The sequence below is a fragment of the Nilaparvata lugens genome, chromosome X (assembly GCF_014356525.2).
Source record: "Nilaparvata lugens isolate BPH chromosome X, ASM1435652v1, whole genome shotgun sequence".
Classification (NCBI taxonomy): domain Eukaryota; kingdom Metazoa; phylum Arthropoda; class Insecta; order Hemiptera; family Delphacidae; genus Nilaparvata; species Nilaparvata lugens.
The window spans coordinates 94,219,563-94,245,734 of NC_052518.1; the positions used below are offsets into that span (position 1 = coordinate 94,219,563).

The window sequence follows — 26,172 nt, forward strand, 5'->3', positions numbered from 1 at the left end:
TATTTGATATGGAGTACGATTTCAGCCACATGATTAACTTCAATGCTTAAGATCATTGGAAGGAGAAATTCCATCCAAATTTTCGGGAGTTATACTCTATTTTATGTTACTCCTCTCTTGCAATATCCATGTTCTCCCTATCTCAACGGTCCTTTTGGGCCGCATCAAATAGAGTATAGTTGCTGGAATTACCTTTCATTGAAATATTTTACTCAATTTATAAAGTCCATGATGTTTCTGGTTTCTGATAAAAATTTGGATTCTCACGAGTTGCTTGGTATGTATGGTGAGGAGAAGGTTGACTATGAGATTTTTCATGATTTTTGGGGGGAATTTTTCGCTATTAGCCATGGGGGGGGGGAATGGGCACCACCCCTGGTGGCTCTCTGCATCTATTTCTTAAGATTTTCCTTGAATCATGCAATGTTTTTAAATAAAGTCGCCAAATTCGGTATCTCAACAGTTATAATCGTTTTTCATTCGCTCACACTCTCTTTCTGTCACGTTTTCAACAGACGATGGAAAACTCTCTCTTGATTAGCTGCTAATCAAAGGATGGATAAATCTTTTTTAGGACCTTCAGCGAGTTTATCCAGAGATGAAACTCATTCCAAACGAATTTTCATATAGAATGTTGATAATATTGATCCACAGTCTACTTCAGTCCATCTCTGTTCTACGGCGCTGAGTAGGCAACCTGCAACACATAACTTCTTTTACATTTTTTGTCAATGTCCATACATCAACTTTTTTTATCCCATTGCGATAATAAAAGTTTATTTATATTAAAAACAAATATGCAATTGAAAGAGTCATCTTCTCAACTAGGGAATCTACAACTCTGTATAATTGGGATTTTCGATCAATAATAATTATTACTTATTCGTTCGATGCGGAAGGCCTAATGATAGGAAATGTTGTACACCTACTTAAAGCATTTGTCATATCTTTTTAGCAGTATTTGGCATAATATAAAGTGGTACAAAGAAACACCGAATTTTGAAATGATGTGATTTCAATGAAAAATTCATAAAACTAGTAGTTAGCCAATGAAATGGCATGTATTCATCTTGCTATTTATGATCTTAGAGTAGAATACCAATGAATTAACCTCGTCACTTTCTAAAATTACATAGAGAAGATGTGACCATATTCATCTTTATAAGTCGATATAGCACTAAGAATCAATAATTAATATTGAGAATACATATCAAGTTATCCCTTTGAATAAATACAATTGAATTACTCGTACATACATTTAATAAATAACTGTTAAAAATCATATCATATGCAAGTACAGTAGAGCACCGATTAATATTATTAATAATATTGATGCGAGACAGTATCCGGATAATCGATTTTAACTCGATTCTACACTAGCTCTCAAGTTTAGACGTAATTAAAACTTTTGGCCAACACTACTTAGTAGTACCTGTTTTATGTCAAGGTGCGTACAGACTTATGCACTGCGCGACACAAACGGAACGCGAGCAGTACGCAAGATGATAGCAGGACGCGCGATTCCGGTTCGCGCGCAGCGAACTGGCCTGCCGACAACAAAGGAACACGTGACAAGTTTACGCTCTGATCTCGATTAATGCACTTAGCGAATCGAGAGTCGAGAAAAGTCGCGTTCGAGAAACGCGCGTTTGTCGCGCAGCGCGCGAGTCTGTACGCAGCTTGATATGACTTGTATACACTTATCTTTCATTCACATTCCAGTTGAAATAGACCTCAGATAGATAGATAGATAGATAGATTAGATAGATATATTGATAGATTAGATAGATAGATTAGATAAATAGATTAGATTAGATAGATAGATAGATTAAATATAGTATCCACTGCCTACCTGAACAGGGGGATCAGAAACTTTTCAAAAAATCTAAATGGTCGAACAAAAAAGACACAGCCCACAGTAACAGACACAGGAAAATAAAGAATTTTACAATTCATGTGGAGTAATGTTGATTATACTTTTCCTTTGAGTAGAAGTCACTCTTTGAGAAATCTATCTATAATTGAGATCTAAAGTTGCGTTTATTCATACTCTTCATGAAATCAGGTAAAATATTATATAATTGGATGCCAGAGCTTCTGACGCCTCTCTTATAGAACGTCGAGCGATAAATCACATCTCTCAACAAGTGTTTATTCCTGGTATTATAGAAATGAATATCACCACGAGTAAAATAACATTGATTTCTCTTAACAAGACAAAGGGCCACCATAATGTAGACACTAGGTGAAGGAAGAATTTTTTGGCTTTTGAAATGGGGTCTACAGCTATTTCTCTGTGACTTCCCAACCATTACCCTAATAGCCTATTTTCGAATCCTGAAAACCTCAACAGAGTCACATGAACTACCCGAGAAAACTATTCAAATTCAAATTCATTTATTTGCCATAAAATAATACAGATCGATAAAATAAATATTCTAACTTATAAAATGGCACTACCGGCAAAGAAAAATTGTGCACCGGCAGTGAGTTCGAACAACTAGGTACAGCAAACATGTCAATAGAAAGAAAAGAGCTTATTCAAACCACTAGAATAACTAAAATTATGGAAACCAGGTCACATCTCAAAACTTACAAACGATAAGACAAAGTAACAAAATCACAAGTAAATGACAAACTTAAAAAGACAAATTCAAGGAAGCCATGACAATTTTTTTTAAATTTATAACAAAAGAATGAAACACTACATAATGGATATAGATCATTTAAAATAAACATTTATCCTAATCCAATCCAGCTTATTCCATAAGACAGTAATGAGTGAAAAAGACCAAAATGGATCTCTCTATGGGATTCCAAATTGAGAAATTGTATTAATGATTCAAAGATGACTGAACTCAACCTTTTTTCAAATGCTAAAGATGAGACTTCCAGGAAAGTTTGTTGTCAATATTTATACCAAGAACTTTTATTTCACTTACATTTTCTATAGTGTGATCCTGCAATTCAACATTGAAGCTGTCTGTAGATCTGAGAGGGAGATCTAATGTCTCATCTATATTAGTAATTAACATGTTTGCTGAATGCCACTTTTCAAGTTTCTCCACTGATGCAATGCATTTCAGCTCTAGAGAAGATTGTGAATAGCTTTTTAATAGAAGACTCACATGATTTGAATCCATGTTCTGTAATTGAATAAGGTGCAGTAACCCAAATCTTTATTCATTGAAATATTGTACTGCACCTTGATTGCAGTGGACTTATTAGCCGCTTGAAATACGGTATTGGTTATTTTTATATCACCCAGCGGGCTTCCAGATAACCGGTCTTCCGCATAACCGATATCCGAATAATCGGTGCTCTACTGTAACCATCATTAACTGTTGCATTCACTTTAAGTTCCAGCTTTGGAAGTGAATACTACTACATTATTGAAGGACTGATATGATTGAAGGACATGTTTTTGTTGCAGGATTGTACTGCACTCATTCATAATTGCGTCATCTAAAGATAAATCGTCTAGGTTCTATATGGACCTAGTGAAGGTCATCCTTCTTGGGGCACCTGGGGTTGGAAAAACATCTATTATTCAGGTACGCTTTTTGAAAAAGTAATAAGTATTTCATTTCATTATATTGATTTATCATTGTATGCTTACTCTTTTCTATTTTTTATAGTGACATATTTATATGATACAAAATTATCATCCGCCTTTTTACTCACGAACAAGCCTAGAGCTCATGTGGGCATCACCTTCAGCGAGATGAAAAATTTCATTGCAACACAACTATAGTGAGGTCCACGTTATAATGGCAGTGGAGAAAGATAGGAGAACAACGTTGCCGATCCTCTGTTTTGTCAATGCCTTTTATAGACGTTGGCTTATACAGGTTTATTGTCATATTAACTGTTAATTCTCGTTTAAAATAATCAATTATATTTTATTAAGCAAGAAATTATATTTCTCAATAGTTTCATAATGAATTTTCATAATTAAGATAAAATATTTGTCATAGCAACTCAGGAGACTCACTACAGCTTTGTGAAATCACTATATTTCTCGAAATGCGACTTCTGTCAGCACTTCATAATCTTAAAACTTTGGATAATATATTCTAAGTTATTTCGATTGACTAATTGCATGAATATTAGTAATCATATGAATATTATCAATGAATTTGGGAATAATAATTAAGAAAATTGATAGTTTTAGTTCTGTATCATTGACTAACTTACTTACCGTACTTAGTCGTGATCTGGTCCATATCTTTGGATGTGAATTAATGTATATTCATAATCTCGTATCCTCACGCTTAGAACAATTCTCCAAACTAAACAGCTGATTCATGCATGATGTTAGAATATCGATGTCAGTATCATTTCCAATAAATTTGAGGGTTGGAAAAAATATGTTGTGCAAAACTCAGTAGATGGCCGAAATCAGATACGGTTCGATCAAATTCCTGTGTACCAATGATCAGTTTTGCACACAAGTTGCACGAATTTTCAAGTTGCACGAAGCTTTTCTATAATTCAAAAAGTATAATATCATTTTTGTTTTAGGTTGGCAATAAACAAGACTTGTTGTTAAATGCTCCATCTCCATGCAGTAGCAGTGACAACAACAAACGCAGGGACATCGTCAACCTAGTAAAAAAGCACTGGAAATGTGGTTATGTTGAGTGCAGTGCGAGGTAGATTGATTGATTGAATTACTTTATTCATGCTGATTACAATATACTCTTATAAACGCAAAAATATACAATAATTGCTTACAACATAGCACACTTTTTAATAAAATGGAAAACTTAGTATGAATAATTGGAAAATATCAAACAATACAAGATGAAATGTGATTTGGAACTAGTGTGATATAATAATATTTTGTTTGTATCTACACAAACTGGTGAAGGTTATTCTATTTAGAATTTGGTAGAATTAGGCTCAACTCACACTTACGCGACTCAGGTCGAGAAGAGACTCGTCTCTACTCGAGAGCATGTGTTTTCAAATGGTGACTAGGATCGACTGGTGTCACCAGTCTACTGATGAGATAGGGGATGGAGATGCTTGGAGGAATGTTGTGTGGAGGAGGCCAAAGCCCACATTCAGCTGTAGACCTAAGGGGAAAAAATTGTTTCCTCCATATTAATTTCTTAAAATCTTTGTACATCAATAAGTTACCTCAGAAGCCTTTATCGAAATTAATAGCAGTCAGTGCAGTCATAATATTGTACAAATAATCAGCATGATATTTGTTCCAAAACAAAACAGATTTATATTCCAAGGATTTTATTTGTTTGAAAAAAAATACTTTCATTGAGTCAAAATTGGAAATAAAATCTAAGTAGGTCTTAGAGGCTTTTTTTCAAGGAAGTACACTGAATGAAGTACTGTATAATATAGGAAGAGACCCGCCCTTAATAAACATGAATATTAATATAAATAAACATTTAATTTTGAAAAATACAAATTTTTCCGTGCAAAAAATGTAGAGATAATGTGAAGAAGAAAAAATATTTCAAGATAGTAATCTCTTTTTCATAATTTTTAAAGATTATTAGAGATACGATATTTCACTTTAATACTTGAAATAGGGGGAGAACAACCCCCTCCCCTTTTTCATTTATTAAGATGGGAAAATTTCAACAGCTGCTACTGCCCCCTTGAATAATTGGAAACCCATAAAATGTCGTCAGAAGTCATTCTAAACACCGCTGACCGGGTCTTAGAACACCCAAAATCAGTTTTTTTCAATAAACTTAACAAAATTAGACTATTTGTACAATATTATGACTGCACTGACTGCTATTAATTTCGATAAAGGCTTCTGAGGTAACTTATTGATGTACAAAGATTTTAAGAAATTAATATGGAGGAAACAATTTTTTCCCCATAGCTCTACAACTCAATGTGGGCTTTGGCCTCCTCCACACAACAATCTTCCAAGCATTTCTATCCTCTATAAATCCTCTCCACTATCCCATCCTCATCAAATCATCCCTTATCTCATATTTCCATCGTTTTCTTGGTCTGCCTTGTTTTCTTCTTGAGTGAAGCTTCTCTCTAAGTACTATTTTTGGCATTCTGGTTTCATCCATCCTATAAGATAGGCCCGAACCATTTTAGTTTCTGCGCCTTTATGGAGCGTACTATACTACTGCCTTTCATTATTAATTCAAGTTCAGCATTAGTTCTGCTTTTCCACTCTTCTCCTTCTTTAACAGGACCGAACACTTTTCTAAGCACCTTTCGTTCGAATACACTTAAATTGTGCTTGTCTTTCTTGGTCTAAGTCCAAGATTCAGAGCCATAAGTAACCTCAGGTCTCAGGAAACAAATTTATAGTTATGATTATATATATATATATATATATATATATAGTGCGAATACAGTAATTATAGCCATAGAATAAAAGAGTTTTATGGGTTTTCTCCGCTATAGCTTTAACCACGCAGTAGTTGAACTATAGCTATACGGTAGTTAGTTTATAGTGAACCTATATAATGAGCCTAAGGGCCGGTTTCCGAGCTCGGAATTTAGGTAAGTTCTAGACTTTAAAGAGCTGGATTCAAGAAAATTGGCTTTCAAAAACGAGGCGTAGTCGCAATAAATAATTGCAGCAAAATAAATCTTTATATTTTCATTTCTATGGATACGTTTTTTCTTGACGAAATGGAACATTCCTAAATAATTAAAAATAGCTAAAACTTTACACGATTTTCTCTTTATTTTATTTTGTGTTCAATTTTATAGTTCTTCGAAATTCAATTTAAACGTGACTTTGACTATATATAAGATAAACGAACGCGCAACTCACTTTTTAAAAAGATTTATTTAACAAATAAAACACGTACATAATGGCAGCATGACTATTGGTAACGGAATGACACCAGAAATAATCTTACAGAGGTTTAAATACTAGTACAAAGTGCTTACTCTACAGTTCCTAAATCTATTGTCTTATATATATATATATATATTATATATATATATAATATATATATATATAACTCCTCCCCCCTTAAGATGAAGGTGTCCTCACCTTCATAAGAGTAGCTGGGGTGTAAGAAATATTTTAGAATTTTATAAGTGAAATTGAACAGTATCTAATTTCATGTCTGGAATCACAAGTTTGTTATTGAATACATGAGAATGAAAAACAACATATAATATAATAAGTATTAAGCACGCCATTAATATATAAACTACATATTCTGATAAGTTGCTACTAACTACAAAATCTTCAAGAATCAGTAATGGCTCTAAATAAGTATTTGCTTTATGTATTTCGTCAAAAGTAAAATTAGTGATTATTTTATTTTTATAAGTCGGTACTTCAGTAGGATATAGAACATTACTTTCCCAAAATGTATTAGGTTTACTAAAATTTAATAATGCTTCATCTTTTTCAAGGGCTATTAGTTGTGTAGATTTTGGATATGTTACAATATTTCTTGAGCCGTGAACAATTGAACTCTTGCTGATGTTAAACATTAAATATTGGTTTATAATCGGAATATATTTAATAAAAGAACTATACCCTTTGATAACTAAAGTCCTACAGCTATTCAACTTCTTATCACTAACCAATTCCTCTACACACTTGTTAACAACTTGTGTGGCATTTCTACAATAATAATTATTATTCAATAACTGGCAATCGCCTTCATACAATTCATGACCTTTAATAACTAATGATGGATCAACATGTATCGTGATTATTTCATTGTTCGTTTTCACAGGATAAGACAGCATAAAAAGTGTTTCGTACAAATTAGATTCAAGTGGCAATTCAATAAAATAAGAAATAATATCATTATGAATAGAACAATGAACACTTCCTAATTCCCATAGCACCTTAGGCTCATCGGATATCAATTGTAATTTAATAGCTCTGATGACACGCGCCATCTCGTCAAAAGTGAGGATGCTTGAATGAATTATGTTAAGTTTACAAAATTCCAAACTAGTTCCTATATCATCTATTCTATTGTGAATTATTGTTAGCGTGTCAAACAAAATATGATGCTGTTCATTCAGTTCTACAGAATCAAATTTACTGTTGACAGAATTAACATAATTGTTAAGTTTCAAATTATTAGCGTGGATTACATCAATTCCATTGTTAAAGCGACTAATTAGATTTTTGTTGATTGAAACTTGATTCTTAAGATCAAGTTCTAAACTAATTTCGTTGGAATGCACTTTTATCAAAATTTCATCATATTTAGCTTTATCATCAGCATCCATATTTCCTGTTAACCAAGAAATAGCGGAACCTAATCCATTAAAAAGACATCTTTTTATTCGAAATTTGTCTAACAAAATATGATCGAATTTCATGGTAACTTGATCGAGATGTAATTGAAGTAATTTAATTTTCGTTTTATCGGTTTCTTTTCTATTTAACAATTGTATTGAATTCTTGAGTTTAGAAAGTTCATTTTGTAAAGCTGTAATGTTGATGTTATGCACGTAAGTGTAGGTTTCGTTAATGAAGAAAGCATCCTGGATTCGGATGGGTACGACTCCTGCTGATCGTGAGAGGTCAGTCGTCTTGAATGCGTCTACTGGGGCCAGGTTGAGGGCTGCCAGGCTGACAATCAGGAGGGCGAAGTCGGCCAGTTTTAGACTTGTCTTGTGGCGGATCTTTGGGTTGTTTCGTCTTCGGCGGAGGTGTTCGTTCATCTGAAACAGAATTATCATTAGCTTTGTTCACTTTACGTGGTCGCTTAATGCGATTGGGATGAATCTTGAAGGGGCGTTTCTGGATCGCTCTTGAATTTGTCGCTAGATTGGTGTTTTTATCATATTTCACTTTGAAATATTTCGGCTTATTCTTCTTATTGAACGTCGTCTTGATGTACGGTTCATCCGGAATTTCAATCTCTTTTTCACGGTCTTGATTTACTCTTGTTGTTCTGGTCTCTTTCTCAGTTATTATTTTTCCTTTAACGAAATTGTGAATTGTTTTCAGCTTATCCAGATAATCATTCGTTCGTTCCTCTGTTACTAACGTATTAGCCAAATCATTCATAAGTGGATTCTTCGAAACTCCATATGTAATCTCCATGGGTGTTAGTTTTAGATTGGAATTAAGCGTGTTGTTGAACGCTATCAGGGCTAATTTCATGTTTTCAAGTGTTGTCCTATTCTAGTTTACCAATAATTGGTAACACTATTCAATTATTGAAGAGCGTTGAGAAGTTCGATGAGGGTGGAATGCGTTCGTTCTAGAAGTCCTTGCGAATCAGGGTGGCCAGGCGTTACATAGTATGGTTCAATGTCATACAATTTGAAAAATTCTCGTAGGCTGTTATTATCGAATTCTCGTCCATTATCCATTTGTACTATTTGTGGAGTTGGAAAAGATGAAAGGTAGTCGAAAAGGATTTTCTGAATCTTGATTTGATTCAAACTTTCCAAGGCGTACGCTGCTAACCGTTTAGAAAAGCAATCTATTACCGTAAGAAAATTTATCTTATCGTACTGGAAAGTGTCTATCTGCAATTTTTCAAAAGGTTTGTGTGGTGTGGGAGCAATTTTATATTCTACTTGCTCTGGGTTCCTATCATATTTTACTTTTAAGCAAATTTGGCACTTATTGATGTAGGCTGTTATATCGCGAAGCATTGATGGCCAGTAGTAGGTTTTCCGAATGTGATTGTAGCTTTCATTGATTCCTCGATGGCACGTTTTCCCGCGGTGGTAGTTGTCCTGTTATTCTCCATCAGTAACATCCAGATTGATCTTCTTGTAGCGTTTCAGTTTGACTGTTTGAAACGAGTCCGTTATGATATTAACAAAACTTGTATACATCACTTCATAATCAAGCTCTAGAGCGCCTTTCTTGTAACAATATATACCGTATGTTGTGTTCGGTAGAAGATATTCTAGGCATTTGTTATTGATTTCTTCCTTATCAAACGGGTCAAGTATGTAGAAAGTCAATCTTGTTTTGTCAAAAATTTTCTGAATTTTCGGAGGATCGTTACCTCTTTCTAATATCAACTGATTATGTTCTACATTCATGATTTTGTCTTCTTCCATTATTGCAACTTGACTATTCGAACTATCCTGAGAGTGAATTGTTACACCTATACTTGCGGCATCGTCATTATTAGTATATTGATTTCCATTTCCACATTCACGAAGAAACTCGTCCAAAACAACTCGACTGAGATCCTCTAAATCATCATCTGGTTCGGGGTTGAGCATGTTAACAGGGTGACTTGGAATGCGAGATAAGCTGTCAGCCACGAAATTCGTCCGGCCTTTCACGTATTTGATGTCGAAATCAAATTCTTCTAAATAGAGTTTCCATCTAATTAGTTTCGAATTGGGTTCCTTGATATTGTGTAACCACTGTAAGGGTTTGTGGTCTGTTTGAATTAAGAATTTCCTTCCATACAGGTAAGGACGAAAGTGTTTGCAGGCATAAACGATTCCTAGTAGTTCCTTCTCTATAGTTGATAAGTTTACTTCATGTTTATTTAGAGTACGGGATGCAAACGCGATTGGTAGGTCCTTCCCATCAAATATTTGAGAAAGAACAGCTCCCATTGCAAAGTTGCTCGCGTCACATGTGAGTATGAACTGACGATAAAAATCAGGCAATTGTAGTATAGGTCTATTTTGTAACATAAGTTTCGATTTCTAAAATGCTGCTTGGAAGTCCTTATCGTGTGGATTGAATGGTTTTTCCTTACCTAAAACGGTGGTGAGTGGCTTTGCTATCTTTGCATAATCTTTAATCATTTTTCGGTAATATCCTGTAAGTCCTAAAAATTGTTTAACTTCTTTGGGAGTACGAGGTAAAGGGAAATTCTTCACTGCGTCTATTTTCATGGGGTTTGGTTGTATTCCGTTTTCTGAAATTATATGACCTAAGTACAACAGTTCGCGCTTGAAAAATTCTGTTTTATGAAGCTGGATTTTCAAGTTGTGTTCTTTTAATTTTTCAAATACTGATTTGAGGTGTTTCAAATGTTCAGTGAGGTTGTCAGAAAAAACAATAATATCGTCCATGTACACTAAAACATTGTCCATTTGCGCGAAAATCATGTCCATACACTTCTGGAAGAAACTGGGTGAATTCTTTATTCCAAAAGGGAGACATAGAAATTCATAGTGGCCATTTTCAGTAGAAAAAGCTGTTTTCGGGACGGAGTCGGGGTGCAGTTCAATCTGGTGAAATCCTGATTCTAAGTCGATAGCAGAGAAATAAGTAGCACGTCCTATCTTTCCAAATAAGTCCTCAATGTTGGGCAAGGGATACTTATCATCTACAGTCTTGTTGTTCAATTTTTGAAAATCTACAACCATTCTGATCTTTCGTTGTCCTGATGCATCCGGTTTCTTGGGGACGACCCAAATCGGGGAGTTGTAGGGAGAGTTTGAGTGTTGAATTATTTTGTTCCTTAAAAGTTTGTCTATTTCCCATCGAATATCTTCTCGGAAGATTTGGGGATGCCGGTAATTTTTCGTGTAAACTGGGTTTTCATCTGTAGTAATTATCTTATGTTTCATTAAGTTCCTGCTACTTGATATCTCGTTTTCTAGTTTTACAATTTCAGGATACTGTTTTACTAATTTCAAGATGTTGTCTCTTTCCTCCTCATTCATATGATCTGTTCGTAGAAGATTTGGAATGTCATTTATAAGCTTAGAAAATTTCGATTTACATGAATCATTTATATCTGTACAATCAACTATAGTTTCACAATAAAATCCTCTTTGTGACGAGTTACGCCAGGAGAGACTAGTGAAGGATGAACATAGTTCTTTGCAGATCCGGTATCGACTAGCCATTTCCTATCCTTCTGATCTACAAAGTAAGGAAGCGATTTATTAAGGATGTTTAAGTCGAATCGCTGGGTGGGTCCGTCGCATATTGGGGGCCTGACCCTAAAAAATGGTCGGTTAGTCTGTTCAGCGATTCAGTCAAAGTGTCAAGTTGAGATTGCATATTTTGAATCGGGTTCTGAGTGTACTCAATACTCTGGCAATCTAAGTGGTCTTCTTCCAGATAGTTGACTTCATATGGAGACTTATAATTCCTCAATTTTTGTACTGGATCCGTTCGCTGAGTGCGCATGGATACTGTGTTTGATGAGTTATTTATCGGAGTACTTTGTTTGAAATTACTGTTTTGTTGTTGTGGGAAACGTTGTTGGAAATTTTGTTGTTGTGGGAAGCGTTGTTGGAAATTTTGTTGTTGAAAATTTCTTTGTTGCTGAAAGTTTGGACTTGAAAAATTTAGTTGAAAGTTATGAGGTTGGGAGCTACCTCGTGGCGAGTAGAAGCTCTGTTGTTGGAAGTGCGGTTGATAAAATCGCTCATTGTTTTGGAATCGACGTTGTCTGCTTTAAAATTTTTTTGGGTGTTTCTATTTTGTCTGCTTTGTGATTGATAACTACTCTCATAGTTTGGGGTTCTAAATGTATTTGAAGCTTGAAAAAATCTGTTTTCAGTTCTATTTAGGTTTAGTTGGTTCAGTACAATGCTGCAATCATTTATCAATTTGCTTCTGGCATCATCTAGATTTTGAATTTGAAGCACCTGCAAGTGGGATCCTAGCGTGGGATGAACTCCATGCACAAAGGTGTTCACTAGTGTTGCGTTAAGTTGATGTATTAAATTTGTTAGCAATTCTCCTGACACTCCATCTATTTTGTATTTTGTTATTACATGAGTACGTTTTTCTTCTAGTCTGTTTAGAAAGTCTATCGGGTGTTCCCTATTGAATGAGCACATTGCTGATATTTCTGCTATCAATTCTGGAACAGGCCTATTGTCTGCAAAATTCTATTTTAAGCTATTTATCAGTTCTGTTAGTGTTGAGCAACTATTGTTGTAGGCTACAGCTTTCGCAGGTCCTTCTAGGTGGCACAAAGCTGTTTTAAAAAGAAGCCAATGATTACCTTCCTTTTCTACAATATGTACAATAAGCTCTCTGTAAATCTTCACAAGTTGAAATGAAATGAGGTAATTTGTAAGCTGTTCCATCGTATCTTGGTATGCACTTAAAAAGTTCATGTGGTAAGGGCTTGCTAGTTGCCATGGTAATATTAGAAAGAGTTTCTAACCTTGTTTCTTGATGGATGATCTCTGCGTTGACGGAAGGATTTACTGCAGTAGAGTCCTGATCCGGGTCTTCCTCCTCGTCCGACGATGGGCTGCGGAAAGTTCTGCAAGCGTCGTATCGGGTGATGTCTCGTCTGCTTGCCAGCGTGTAGTTGGAGTTGAGTTGTCCGTGTAGGGTTGTAGAACCACAGATAAAGAGTTGAAACTCACGTTTTTCGGCACTCGAGAACGTAGGTACCGAAAAAGTTAATTGAACTTTTACCGAAAAAACTTCTGTAGTCCCTGTGCATCGGGCGCCAGATAAGATAAACGAACGCGCAACTCACTTTTAAAAAGATTTATTTAACAAATAAAACACGTACATAATGGCAGCATGACTATTGGTAACGGAATGACACCAGAAATAATCTTACAGAGGTTTAAATACTAGTACAAAGTGCTTACTCTACAGTTCCTAAATCTATTGTCTTAAATATATATATATATATATATATATATATATATATATATATATATATATATATAACTTATGACTATGATACTACGCCCCGTTTCGGAAAGCCAATTTTCTGACTCCAGCTGTTTAAAGTCTAGAGCTTAGCTGAATCCCGAGCTCGGAAACCGGCCCTAAAGGTTTTTAACCATCATATTGATTCCAATTAAATGGTTTTTGACAGGTACAACTGGAGGATTGTAGCAGTGTTCAAGGAACTGATGAAGACTATAGATTCAATGGAGGCAGTTGGAGGTCAACAAGTCTGCTCACCCATGATAGACAACATTCACGATGCTCTCGACAGAAACAAGTGCGTCATTCTGTGAATCACCATCCTTCAATTACACCTACAGCTTTATACTCCGTACAAAATTACTTCAGACTGGAAGGAATTTGCGGCGCAGAGAAATGGAGGAAGATCAGCCAATTACAGTGATGGATAAAGTCATAGGAAGAAGCGCGCAGTTGCCAATTTGTCGATCAGACTCAGTAGACTGAGCGCTTCCAGAGAGGAAACATCCGTATGCATATCATGAGCGCTTGAATACTCACTAGAAATTAGAGAACGCTGGCCGGTTCAAAACGGTAACATAGCCGCCGTTGTATCTCTGCCGCTGTATGCCTTCTCTGCTACGCATGTCCATTCCAAGTAAGAAGTAATTTAGTACAGATTATAGGTGAGTTCCGAGGACTACCAGGAAGCGATTTTCGAATTCATACAAAATAATATGTAGCGGAGTCGCCTCCGGGTGGTCACCCGTCCAATGAGAGTAGCAGATGCATGAATCTTAACTTATATGAGCTATAACATATGTGTGCTGTTGTACTATGATTTACTCTATTTATGTGTTTCCAGGTATACTTGAATTTTTCTAGAGATTTAACTTGATGGAGGACAAAATAATAATAATAGAGATTGGCAGTTTAATTTATATGTGATAGTATCGTGCAATAATTTCTTCCACATTTATGCGTTACAAAAAAGGTTGGTTATAGAATGATACAAATACTGATCGATTCAAAGTTATTATGTTTTCAAGTAGGTACCGGTATGCAAGTCTATAATGTCATATTTGGAAATATTATTTCGGATTAGATTGTTTAAACTGGTATCGTTGTGTAATTTATCTAGAATTAATACTGTTATTTAAAAATATTCATTATTCAAATATTATTTGTTAACATGTAATAGGCCTATAAATATTCATAAGATTTTTTACCAAAATAGAACTATTGAGACATGGGCTGATTAATGTTGAACATGATCGGTAACTGATTGATTGAAATACTGCATTTACAGGTAAGAACTGCGAGACTTTTGTATTTTGAAGATCTATTATCCGCTATAAACATAGACTTTTATTTTCTAGATTGTAATATTCGATAACTAGAATAGTCACCATCTATATTAATAAAGATAATGATCTAACTATATTATTATCAGCAATAAAATTCATCATATATTATTTGAAAGTTTGAAATTTCCAATTATGGATCAAAATATGTGGTTTGAAATAATGTAAAATGGAAATTTCCATTCTAACCCACATTATTGTGGGCTCCATTATATTGGAAACATTCTTCTGGAATCTGATCTGATTAGGCCTATGTGAATATCTATGAATTAAAAATATTGACAAATTAAAATTAGTGGTAAAGAGATTTCAATCAAGTTTCATTCAATTACATTATACTTATAACATTTCAGATTTTATATTACAGGTAATTGAATATACAACTATTTGCTTAAGATTTTAAATAAAATTTTTCACCTGATATTTAAATCAGAGACTGTATCCGTAACTTATTGATTGGAATGCTGCATTTACAGGGATGAACTTCGAGACTTTTGTAATTTGTAATGTACCTATTTTGAGTGTGTAGTCCCTTCACCAAATGTGAAATACACTTTAGAGCTGCTTCACTAGAAATGATTGCTAAACATTATCGTTGAGATGATAAATGATAACAAAATGTTATTATTAATGACGTGGAAAATTGAAATATTTTTTCTCAAGATCGTTAATTCTGATGCTCAAATGAATCGAATAAAAACAGAATGTATGATATTACCATTTAAAAAACGTATTTTAATTGATGATACAGTAGAAATTGAGTAGAAAAATCGGCCTGCTTCGCAATAATTTTCTAGTATGGTGACTGTGCCACAGATAGGAAATTATGTAGGCTACTGCTTTATTAAAATGTATTTATACAATATTTTACATGAAATCACATGTTAAGAGCAAAGCTCTGGTGATGTATGAAACAATATATTAGCCAACTAGTTCACCAGTATAGCATACTAGTAGCCAACAGGTTCCTGATCTATAAAAAATGTAAAGAAAATTATCCTATAAGTTTTATACTTAATAGCAATAGGTATAGTTGATAGCAGCTCATGATGTTCAATTTTTTCAGAAATATTCAATATTGTAGGCCAATCTAGTTCAATAAATGAAGAAATATTTCGAATCAACTATACTATCTTGTTACCCATCATGCATTAAAAATTGACACACAAGTCAATAGTAGTCAATATATATACGCCATCACAAAATATTGGGTATCCACTTATCACTAATGTGAAGAAAAAGTTATATAAAAATTTCATGAAAACTTAAAATTTTGGCTTTTGATAATATTACTTTCATAGATACACGTGATCAATCAGCCCAAAGCAATATTAAATGTATTTTTTAAGTATTGTGATATATTGTTACTTTTAATGTGTTGTCTATAACTTGATTCACTATTTTATAAAACAGTTATTGATCCTATATGATCAAGGAGAATATACGGGTAATTTTATTGTGGCTTAATGAGATTCCAGATTTCTCCGCAGTTTTTCAGTTGTACCTGAAAATATAACAAAACTTTTGAAGCATTAATCAATAAAAATTCGGCAAAAAATGGGCTACACCTGATGTTTCTTTTCCAATCATTTCTATTATCCGTGCATTAACATTGATTGGAACAGTCTTAGATATCTTATTGCTTTGACTGATCTGAAAATTCAACATAAAAATAAATTCTATGAAAATAATGTCGCGATTTTTTGGGATAGCAAGTTATTTACGAAGACCTTTCGGTTTTCTTTGAATAACCTGTATGAATTTCCAATTCTTTTTATATTCGCAACTTCAATTTCTTGTTATTTGATTCCTTTGGACTACATATTTTTGTACTGGTGCTTTAGTCTGTGCGTGTCTGAAAATAATTGTTTTTAATTTCTCAATTCAAAAATATCAAGATCTTTCAAATAAATTAATTAACCCCATCAGAAAACAATGTATTACTTTTTGTAGTCTTGTTATTTTCAAATTCACTTAAATTGGAAATTCCAGTTACCGTTATAGTCCAGTCACTATATACATTGGTGCATGCAATTTATATTGTAATTCTGATTTTTTAATATATTATTTAGGTACATAAGAGAAGTCCAGAACCAATTTCTTCATGCAAAATATTCTTGTGCTAGATACAGAGTGGCCCAAAAACCTCTTATTTTCGGCTCATTTTCCAGTTTTCAGTTATTTCTGTCAAATCTCGTAATCGGACAGGAAAATTTGCTCCCGCCTTTTTTCTAAAATTGGCCATTTTTTGTGTATTGGAATATGGACTTAAGTACACTCAACAATAAATTTTCCATTTTCGACCGAATTTGACTTATGATGCATGATTTTGGACCGCCTTGACGAGCCAAGAAGAATAAAGTGCAGTACGATGAAATCTGAGCATTGTGTCAAAAGTTATAAGGGTTTAAATTTTTGAACCTTGAGGCGCGCCTCTCCACTAGGAAATACTGAAATGAAGTGCATCTAACGGGTAATTCTAATAGAACATAAGCTCATGAACTAATGTCATTGTGCGAAATATCAATGTGAGGACAAGGTAGTTGATGATGATGGTTCAAGCTGAAAATTAGGTGTTTTTCACAACACAAGGAGCAATGTTGTCAGGTGTACCTGGAAATCTATATAAGATCAAGCGCTCTACCTGATCTCAGATTGTAAGGTAAAGAGCACAAAAATACTCCCAGAGGGATTTTGAATTATACATCTAAATGGTAACACGGAAGATTGTTGATCAAAATCTAAAATTCATAAAAATTGATTTTTTCTTCAAATTTCACTTATTTTTGAGAAATCATAACTCAATAATCATTAGAGATAGAGAGTTCCGAATGATCTCATTTTATCCAAAATTTTATAATCTAGAAAAAGGCGAGAGCAAATATTTCTGTCCGATTACGAGATTTGACAGAAATATCTGATGTCACCTGGTCATATGGGACATAAATATGAATCATATATTTATCTCATATTGATCAGGATTTTAGAGTTTTAAATTGGAAAAGTTTAATGAACAGTGTTTCTGTCTTTGAACAATCTTTGTCATCGACAGAAAGATTGTTTATTTCATTTGTTGTCAAAATCAATGTAGCTTCTCTTTTGTTTTTAATAACAAACGTGCCGCTTGTGCGACTGATAAAAATATGTACTTGAAAGGCTTTCATGTTTGGCATTGACTGAGTTATATTTAATACCCAAAATTTCACTTTCGGTCGGTGTGTGAGCTCGTTCAATAGGACTGAAAGTCAAGTCCGGCTGATCCAGTGAAAGGGCTGGATTTCGGTTCGTTTGATAGTAAAGTTATTCTGTCACAGATCGGGCAGTATAAAAATAATTGTATTGTCAAAGGAGACGGGTTCTGAGTCTATTCATTGGTTCAGTTAATATTTGTTCTTTTTAAAATACTAAAATTGCGAAATACCAGTGGATGCCAAAGTGGGAAGCTATTTTCAAAAAGGTAGGTGACTAATGAATCATTGTTCTGAAATTTTCATAGCCACAAACATTGAATCATCATTAGCAGCAAGCGAGTGTTTTCCCCATTAATTCATATCAAATATTGTTTTATAATCAAATTAATCTTGTTTTGTTCAAAGGTATATATGTTAAAGATTCATTAATTAAAGTTCTAGTTATTCTGTTCTTTATTTGTTATCATAGTTTTTTTCCCCTTACATATTTGGTGTAGGCACATCGTGCTTACATATTTGGTGGAGGCTTCTCCCGCCGTCCATATATTGCTTACACTGAAAACTGGAAAATGAGCCGAAAATACGAGGTTTTTGGGCCACTCTGTATCTAGCACAAGAAAATTTTGCATCAAGAAATTGGTTCTGGACTTCTCTTATGTACCCAAATAATATATTAAAAAATCAGAACTACAATATAAATTGCAAGCACACACCCTTTTTTATGTCTATATTGACTGGACTATTATTCTTAAGATGTGATGTATTGCATCAGTCGCATAGGTGGACTTGACTAATTACAATCACATGGTTCTTTTAAGGCTGTGCAAAGGCTGAAAATAAACTCTCTACTCGTGATATTTTTCTAAATTTTTCGATTTGTATATCATCAAGCTATGAAAATGAAAAAGTTTTCTCAGGAAAACATTTTTTTTCCGATCATTACTTTTTGAGATATGAGCGCCTGAAGTTTGAATTTTTGGGACAGAACATTCCAATTCGGTAAGATATAAATCCATGAGATTTAGAGGATGGATTCTTCATGGTATTGTTGATCTAGTAGAACAAAAATTTTCTAAAAATATCAATTTTTGAAAAAGTTATTCAATTTACCAAAAATAGCTCAACGAAAATTTATTTTTAGTAAATTGAATAACTATCTTAAAAATTGATATTTTTAGAAATTTTTTATTTTACTAGATCAACAATACCATGAAGAATCTATCCTCTAAATCTCATGGATTTATCTGTTACCGAATTTGAACTGTTGTCCCAAAAATTTAATCTTTAGGCGGTCATATCTCAAAAAGTAATGATCAGAAAAAATATTTCAGAGAAAACTTTTTCATTTTGATAGCTTGATGATATACAAATCGAAAAACTTTGAAAAATATCACGTGTAGAATAGTTATTTGTGCAACTAGTGCGCAAAGTGACAGTTTGCTGCACCGAAAGAAACGTTTACGCCCGAGCCGTAGGCGAGGGCGGAATGGTTTGTTGAGTGCAGCAGAGGAACTTTGCGCACGTATTTCACATTAAGTTTTTCCTACAGTTACCATTGAATATGAAAAGTGGGTAATTATGGGTAAAATTGCCTGAAATGCATCAAATGTTTTTCTGTGTAATTTTATTATTGATAAAAACCTTAATCCTAAAATCCTAAAGTCCTCGTTGTCCTTGGTTATAATATATAATGAATAATAATTAGCGCGTTGTGCTTGGTTGCACCTCTGCTCACTATAGCAGCCACAGCAGTCACTGTTACCAACTTCATTTTGATTTTGCTGCACTGTTGCTCCATATAACCTACTAAGTATTTTGCGTTGCCATGTTGCAAATCTGGAGTGCAGAAGAATTTTTCCCGCACTAGAGCGGAAAAGTGATTCTTTGCGTTCTGTAATCAGTGCAGCAATGGCCACTTTTCAACGTAACTGTAGGAAAAGTATATTTTTAGCCTTTGCACAGCCTTAAAAAGTATCTCTTCATGGTTATGGACGTTACATTTCCCAATGCTTTCAACTTATTACAACCACTAGAATCATCAGTGAGAGATCAAGCTATCTTGATAATTTCTATGATTTGTTTATTTTCCATGAAGCAATAAAGTAGAGGAATCTGGAATTTCAAATAATAAGCGTTCTTAGAACAGTTCAGTGAATTAAAATTTGATATTCTTAAATTTGTGTAGAATTGTTACCAATACCGTAGTACAAAGCAACCAGAATTTCTTATTCTAGTAGAAGTTGTAATAGGAATTAATTATCAGCTATTGATGTTGTTGATGATGATTATTCTACTCACCTTTGAGTAGAAATTGTTTAGCAGCTTTATGAAGTTATTATTGATAATATAACATCTTTATTATCTCAATGAAGTTGTATTTGTAAATCACTTATGAATTTTATACTCTATATTTGAAAATTCTCAAGAACTGTTAAAAACATGGTATACTACAAGGTGCGCCAGAGAAACTTACTTATTTGAAAAAAATCCCGCGCGGTGGATTGGTCGTGTAGAGGTGCATGAGGGGGCGCATCTGGAGGAGGATCTTCTCAAATTTATCCTCCCTCAAATAATAAGTCATCATGCTCTTGTCAAGAGAGCAGCGGGCCTTCGCAGTTGAGAGCTTCTTTTCTAATGGTCGGTCACTTGTTCTTGTTACGCAACGTGCCTTCCGCGCTCGATTTGAAATTCCTCCTTACAGATTCGTTCCTGGCCCCCTATCGTGGGTTAAATCATTTCGGGAATGTGGAAGTGTCGCTAAACCCAGAAATGAACTTTATCGACCCATTAGAACTCCAGAAAATATAGAAAGTGAGGCAGTCAGTTATGCGTTCTCCCCAGCGTTCGGCTCGCAAACACGCAGCTGCTATGGGAATTTATGATTCCACTGTTCAACGAATTACCCATGAAGACCTTCAATTTCATCCAAATGAATTGGCTGTTGTTCAAGAATTGACTAAACGCGATTTTGTTGCCCGTCAAAATGCATGTGATATGCTGATTGACAACCTGCCTGAAAACGCGGTCATTTTTTTCAGTGACGAGGCTCATTTCCACCTGCGTTTCCCTCATTGAGACTTTTTTATGGGGTTATTTGAAATCCCTGGATTACGTCGATCGACCACGGACTATAGCACACCTCAAGAACAACATTCGCGATGCTATTGCCAACATACCGATTGATACCAACTGCAACGAGTGGATACAAACCTTAAAAATCGCAATGGGGGTCGCCATTGATCTGATGTAATTTCCAAGACTGCATAAATTTATTTGAGATTTTGTATTTCCATATAAAAAAAAGATTAAAACAATATCTAGAGTACTTTTGTTTTTATTGACATCTCAAAAAAGTTAGTTTCTCTGGCGCAACTTGTACTTTCATGACACATTGTGTGAAATGTTGAAAAACGTTTACCTTGTACATTGAGTTGATACTGGTATAGTTTGTAAATTTATAATGCTGGAAATAAATATCAACTATTTCATAACATTCAAATTATAGTTTCATTTACCGAATTCTACCCAATTCTAGTTGTAATAATTTCTGAATGATAGTGTTAATAATGACAATGCTTGTTGATAACTTGTATCTGTCATTGGAAAATAAATAATTATTCTATATATTGTGTAGGGTGAACTAGCCCACGTTAAGACACCAAAATTCAAACACCTATAACTTTGACAAAAAAAATTATTTTTTTTAAATTTATTGTATTTGCTTACTATTTTATGCTTGAGGATGGCAACTGCATTGATTTTTTATTGCAAAAACAATTTTTTCGGAAGTGTCCAAACCTGGGCTTAAGATCGGCCCACGATGGGAAATCCCTTGCCCAGGTTGGATAATTGAATTAAAAATAAGCAATTCATTATTCTTGTTGATTTTGAAATATATAAGAATCTACATTTCATTATAGATATTTAAAGTATAAATGGATTATTTGAATTTTTTTCGAAAATTTTAAAATCTCAAAGTGTGTTTGAATTAGGCTACCTCTGAAGCTAAATTACAGGCTTTAATCATATATCATATTTATTTCATTGATATGTAGCCTGCTCTAAGTAAAATAAGATTCAGAAGCAATGATCATCGTTATAATATGAGCCTATTATCATGATTTCAGTGTCCCAATGTGGGCTGTCCCAAGGTGGGCAGATGGTCATGGCTTTGTTTTAGACAGAATAAATGGATTAAAAATAAGAGTACAATAATTTTCTATAAGTCAAAATATTCATAAAATAATACAGAAGGCATATTAACTGTGATACTTTCCATGAATGGTGGATTTTTAGAGTAAAAATTGAAATTCTTCTAAAAAAAAACTTTGAGGCTACAAAAATGTTTTCAATTTTTTCTTAATAACGACTGGTGCTACAGCTGAAATTATTATGTCTTGATATAAGGCTATGAACAGCTGATAAAACAACTCAGTCGTTGGCAACCTAACACTCACTGATTTCCTACAAGTTGAAGTGTCCCAACGTGGGCTAGTTTACCCTAAGCTCTTTTGATATGCATCACTGATAACCAGGGACCACTCTTCACTCCACTGCTGTCTTCTAGTCCCTTCGTATTGTATCATCCAATTTTAGTTTGTAGAAGTGATTTTAGGAGTGATCCGTGGTCTAGTGAATAGAGTGCCTGCGTAGTAGCCTAGAGATCCCCGGTTCAAATCCGCTCATCAGCAAACTTTTTTGACCAGGTCACTCCCGTGCTATCGGATGGGCACGTAAAACTGTCGGTCCCATCTGGAGTTTGACATTCGTAAGGTTCATTGACGGCTTTAATGATAAATTCAGGCGAGGTGGAACTTCCGTCAGGGACTCCTCACCAATAAAAGCCGTACGAATATTACTATTAGGTTTTAGAGAATTCCAGTGGTTGTAATGATTCCGGAAATCTTTCCAACAGTTTGTTGTTTGTCATTGGTGTTAAGTCAAGACCCCCATCCACGGCCAAACAAGTTTGTGCAAATAATACCTTCTTATAACATCTGACCCACAATTAATGGCCCATATGAATTAAACCAGAGCAAATGCTCATGAGCAAGAGCATGAAGCATAAGGTTTTGCTCATGAGCAAAAGGTAAAAGCAAAAGCATTTGCTCATTTTTATATGAATAAGCTTTACCTTATGCTCCTGAACTCTGAAGCAAATGCTCACGTATTTTAGAGATTTTTCATCAGCTGATTGCTTTTGTAGCCTTAGTTTGTTTTTATAGCTCACGGAAGCGCTAAATATGCAAATAGGGTGCACCGCTTGTGTTTGCGTCGTCTGCTCTGTTTTTTATTATTATGAATGGAGTTTTAGGTTAGTTGAGTTTAGAATTTTGAATTTTTGAAATAATAGCGTGAAAAAATGTCATCTCTATAATAATCTTCAGCATATTCTTCTAATATCAAAAGCCTTCTTATAATCGTCCACACTCTCATCTTCTTAAATGCCTATTTCCTATTTTGTGATGGCTATCTTTTGTATTTATTCTTTTGTAGGGATAATGGTGATATATATCATGGTTGAATCTGATAAGAGTTTTATAGTTCTCAACTATTGGTTGTGATCGTATCTGGTATAGTTTCCTCTTTCTCATACGATGTAGTTGAGCCATTTTACTATGAGCAAAAGGTGATAAGCTGCTCTAGACTAGACTCACCTTTTTTGAAGCATTTGCTTCAAAAGTTGAGAAAATGCTCTAGTTTATTCATAAAGTTTTGAGTATAAGCTTTTACTCTTGAGCAAATGCTCAAACTATTTTTTCGATGAGTATGAGCAAAAAGTTTTGCTCACGTTTATTCATAGAAAATGAAGCAAATGCTCCATATTTTAGAAGTATAAGCAAATGCTCTACTTTATTCACATGGCCCAATATAAACACTAATTTTACATCATAATCACCATATGTTTATTTTTGAGGCTGATGATATAAGTGGGTACTAATTTGCAGGGAGAGTTCCTCAGATCTGCCAGATCTCAAATTGTGTAATGTATAAAATAAGATGAACTTAATCTTAAAGGTTCAGTTTAATTATGTTTTAAAGGTGAAAGGAAAGGTTAGGTGTTGGATTTTAAATGGTAATAAGTTAATATTATTCGAAATGTTTTGATAATTTAGAATAATAGCAACAAATAACGAAAAGTTGGAAAACTGGCAAACTTGAAACACCAGACAATATGAATGACACCCATTGTTTGTGACAGACTTGTTTAACCATGGATGGGGGCCTCTAGATACGTGATTATGGGTCGATTATTATCAATAAAACCAAAACATAATTTATATTTGTTTTATTTTATAAAATATTTTTTGATAGTAATACATAAATAAATGAATAATTTACCACAATTTTTCTTAAATATATGTACAAAGTTATAATCTTATATGATATATCATTAAGTAAATATGTCGATTATGAAAAATATAGTCTGTCATTTAGTCAGATTGAAATAATTATCAAGAATTATTTGGTTGCTATCTAATTTGACCAGGAGGTGTGACAGATTCCTTCATTTCCTTGCCTTTGGTTTCTATAGGTAGGAAGAAACAGGCACATGCCGCCAAAAGGGCTGAAACCCCATACACGGTCATAGCCACTACTAGAGACGACTGCATCAGAACCTATAAATAAATAAATAAATGAATAAATAAATAAGTTAATAAATAAATAAATAAATAAATAAATATATATATATATATATATAATATATATATATATATATTATATATATATATATAAATGTTTCAAAAAGTGTACAACGCACAAAACGATCCATATTAACATATTTTTTGCCACACTTCAAAGAAAAAATATAACTCCGGGCCTACTTCGAGATAAGAAAGATGCGGCTATACAAAAAGTTGTACATGAAAATAGCTGACCTCGAACGATTTGCGACCAATAAAGTTAAGGTCAGTACCGTAATTTTTCAATAACTTCCAGTTAATGTGCATTCTAGGTGGAGTTTCTTCATTGCGCACGAAGAGGACAGAATTTTCAGTTTTCTGTTTACAATTTTCAGTTGAACTTCAAGTTTCTGTGTATTTTAGGTAGCGTTTCATTACCACGCACGAAGAGTAAGTAGGTTTTACGTTTGTTTTATGGCCTTCTCGTCCGCTTCCTATAGATGGCATTGGCAACCAATAAGAAGTATTAACAGCTGATTCATTTCACAACTTCTTTAGTTTTGAAACTTTTGTTTTATTACGTTTTGTTTTAATAACGTTAGTTAGTTTCAATCATATTCGGAAACATCCAAAAAATGGATAGAGGATGGGTCAACATTAATAGGTAAAGAAAATAATAAAATGAACAGAGAATGAAATTAACAATTACACAACAGCACAAGTTGAGTAGATCTACTATCACTTCACCATTTAACTCAATCACACACAGTTCAGCAGCTCTATTATAAAACTCATCCAAAGTAAAAAACGGTCTAATTACCAGCCAATCTCTGAGATTAATTTTTAATTTTCAATGTCTTCCACATCCTTCAGATTATTTTTGAATTTTTAATGTCTTCCATATCTTTCAGATTATTTGGCAGATAATTATATATTTTTGGCCCGCTAAACTGAGAAGGTTTCTCTAATGAAGTGTTTCTGTGTGATACAGTCGATAGCATATTATTATAGTGAGGTCCACGTTATAATGGCAGTGTTCAATTAGCAATGGTATTGCTATCCTTGTCTATCATTCAACAAAGCAGATAGCACTGTCTCTTTCTCGATTAGCTCTGTTGCCAGATCGTCTTTTAACAATGTAGAATTGATCAATCATGAACATTCATTATGAAATTATTGAAAAATATATTTCTTGCTTGATAAAATATAATTGATTATTTTAAACGATAAAGAACAGTTGATATTACATCAATAAACCTGTATCAGCTAACGTCTATAGAAGGCATTGACAAGACAGAGGATCGGCAACGTTGGTCTACTATCTTTCTTCACTGCCATTAAAACGTGGACCTCACTATAGAGTTGCGAATGTAAGTGATAATTATGTGTCTCCATACCGGTCTAAGGTATTTATATTTTTCTTAGTATATACACGTATGTATAGAAAGGTCAAG

General features: G+C 33.9%; 2 protein-coding genes across 2 annotated transcripts in view; one reads left to right on the top strand and one right to left on the bottom strand.

The window, feature by feature from the left end:
* Positions 1-1,502: 1,502 nt before the first annotated feature.
* On the top strand, positions 1,503-15,201 carry LOC111044745 (ras-like protein family member 10B). Its single transcript, XM_039442118.1, has 3 exons — positions 1,503-1,568; positions 4,525-4,655; positions 13,728-15,201. Exons 1-3 carry the CDS (start codon positions 1,503-1,505, stop codon positions 13,870-13,872), a joined length of 342 nt encoding a protein of 113 aa, XP_039298052.1. The 3' UTR covers positions 13,873-15,201.
* Positions 15,202-24,366: 9,165 nt separating this feature from the next.
* The window catches only part of LOC111044748 (synaptic vesicle 2-related protein), a 32,809-nt gene continuing 31,003 nt past the window's right edge, over positions 24,367-26,172 (bottom strand). The window contains exon 13 of the mRNA XM_039442727.1: positions 24,367-24,712. Coding sequence (XP_039298661.1) covers positions 24,566-24,712 — 147 coding nt within the window. The 3' untranslated portion in view covers positions 24,367-24,565. The remainder of the gene's footprint in view (positions 24,713-26,172) is intronic.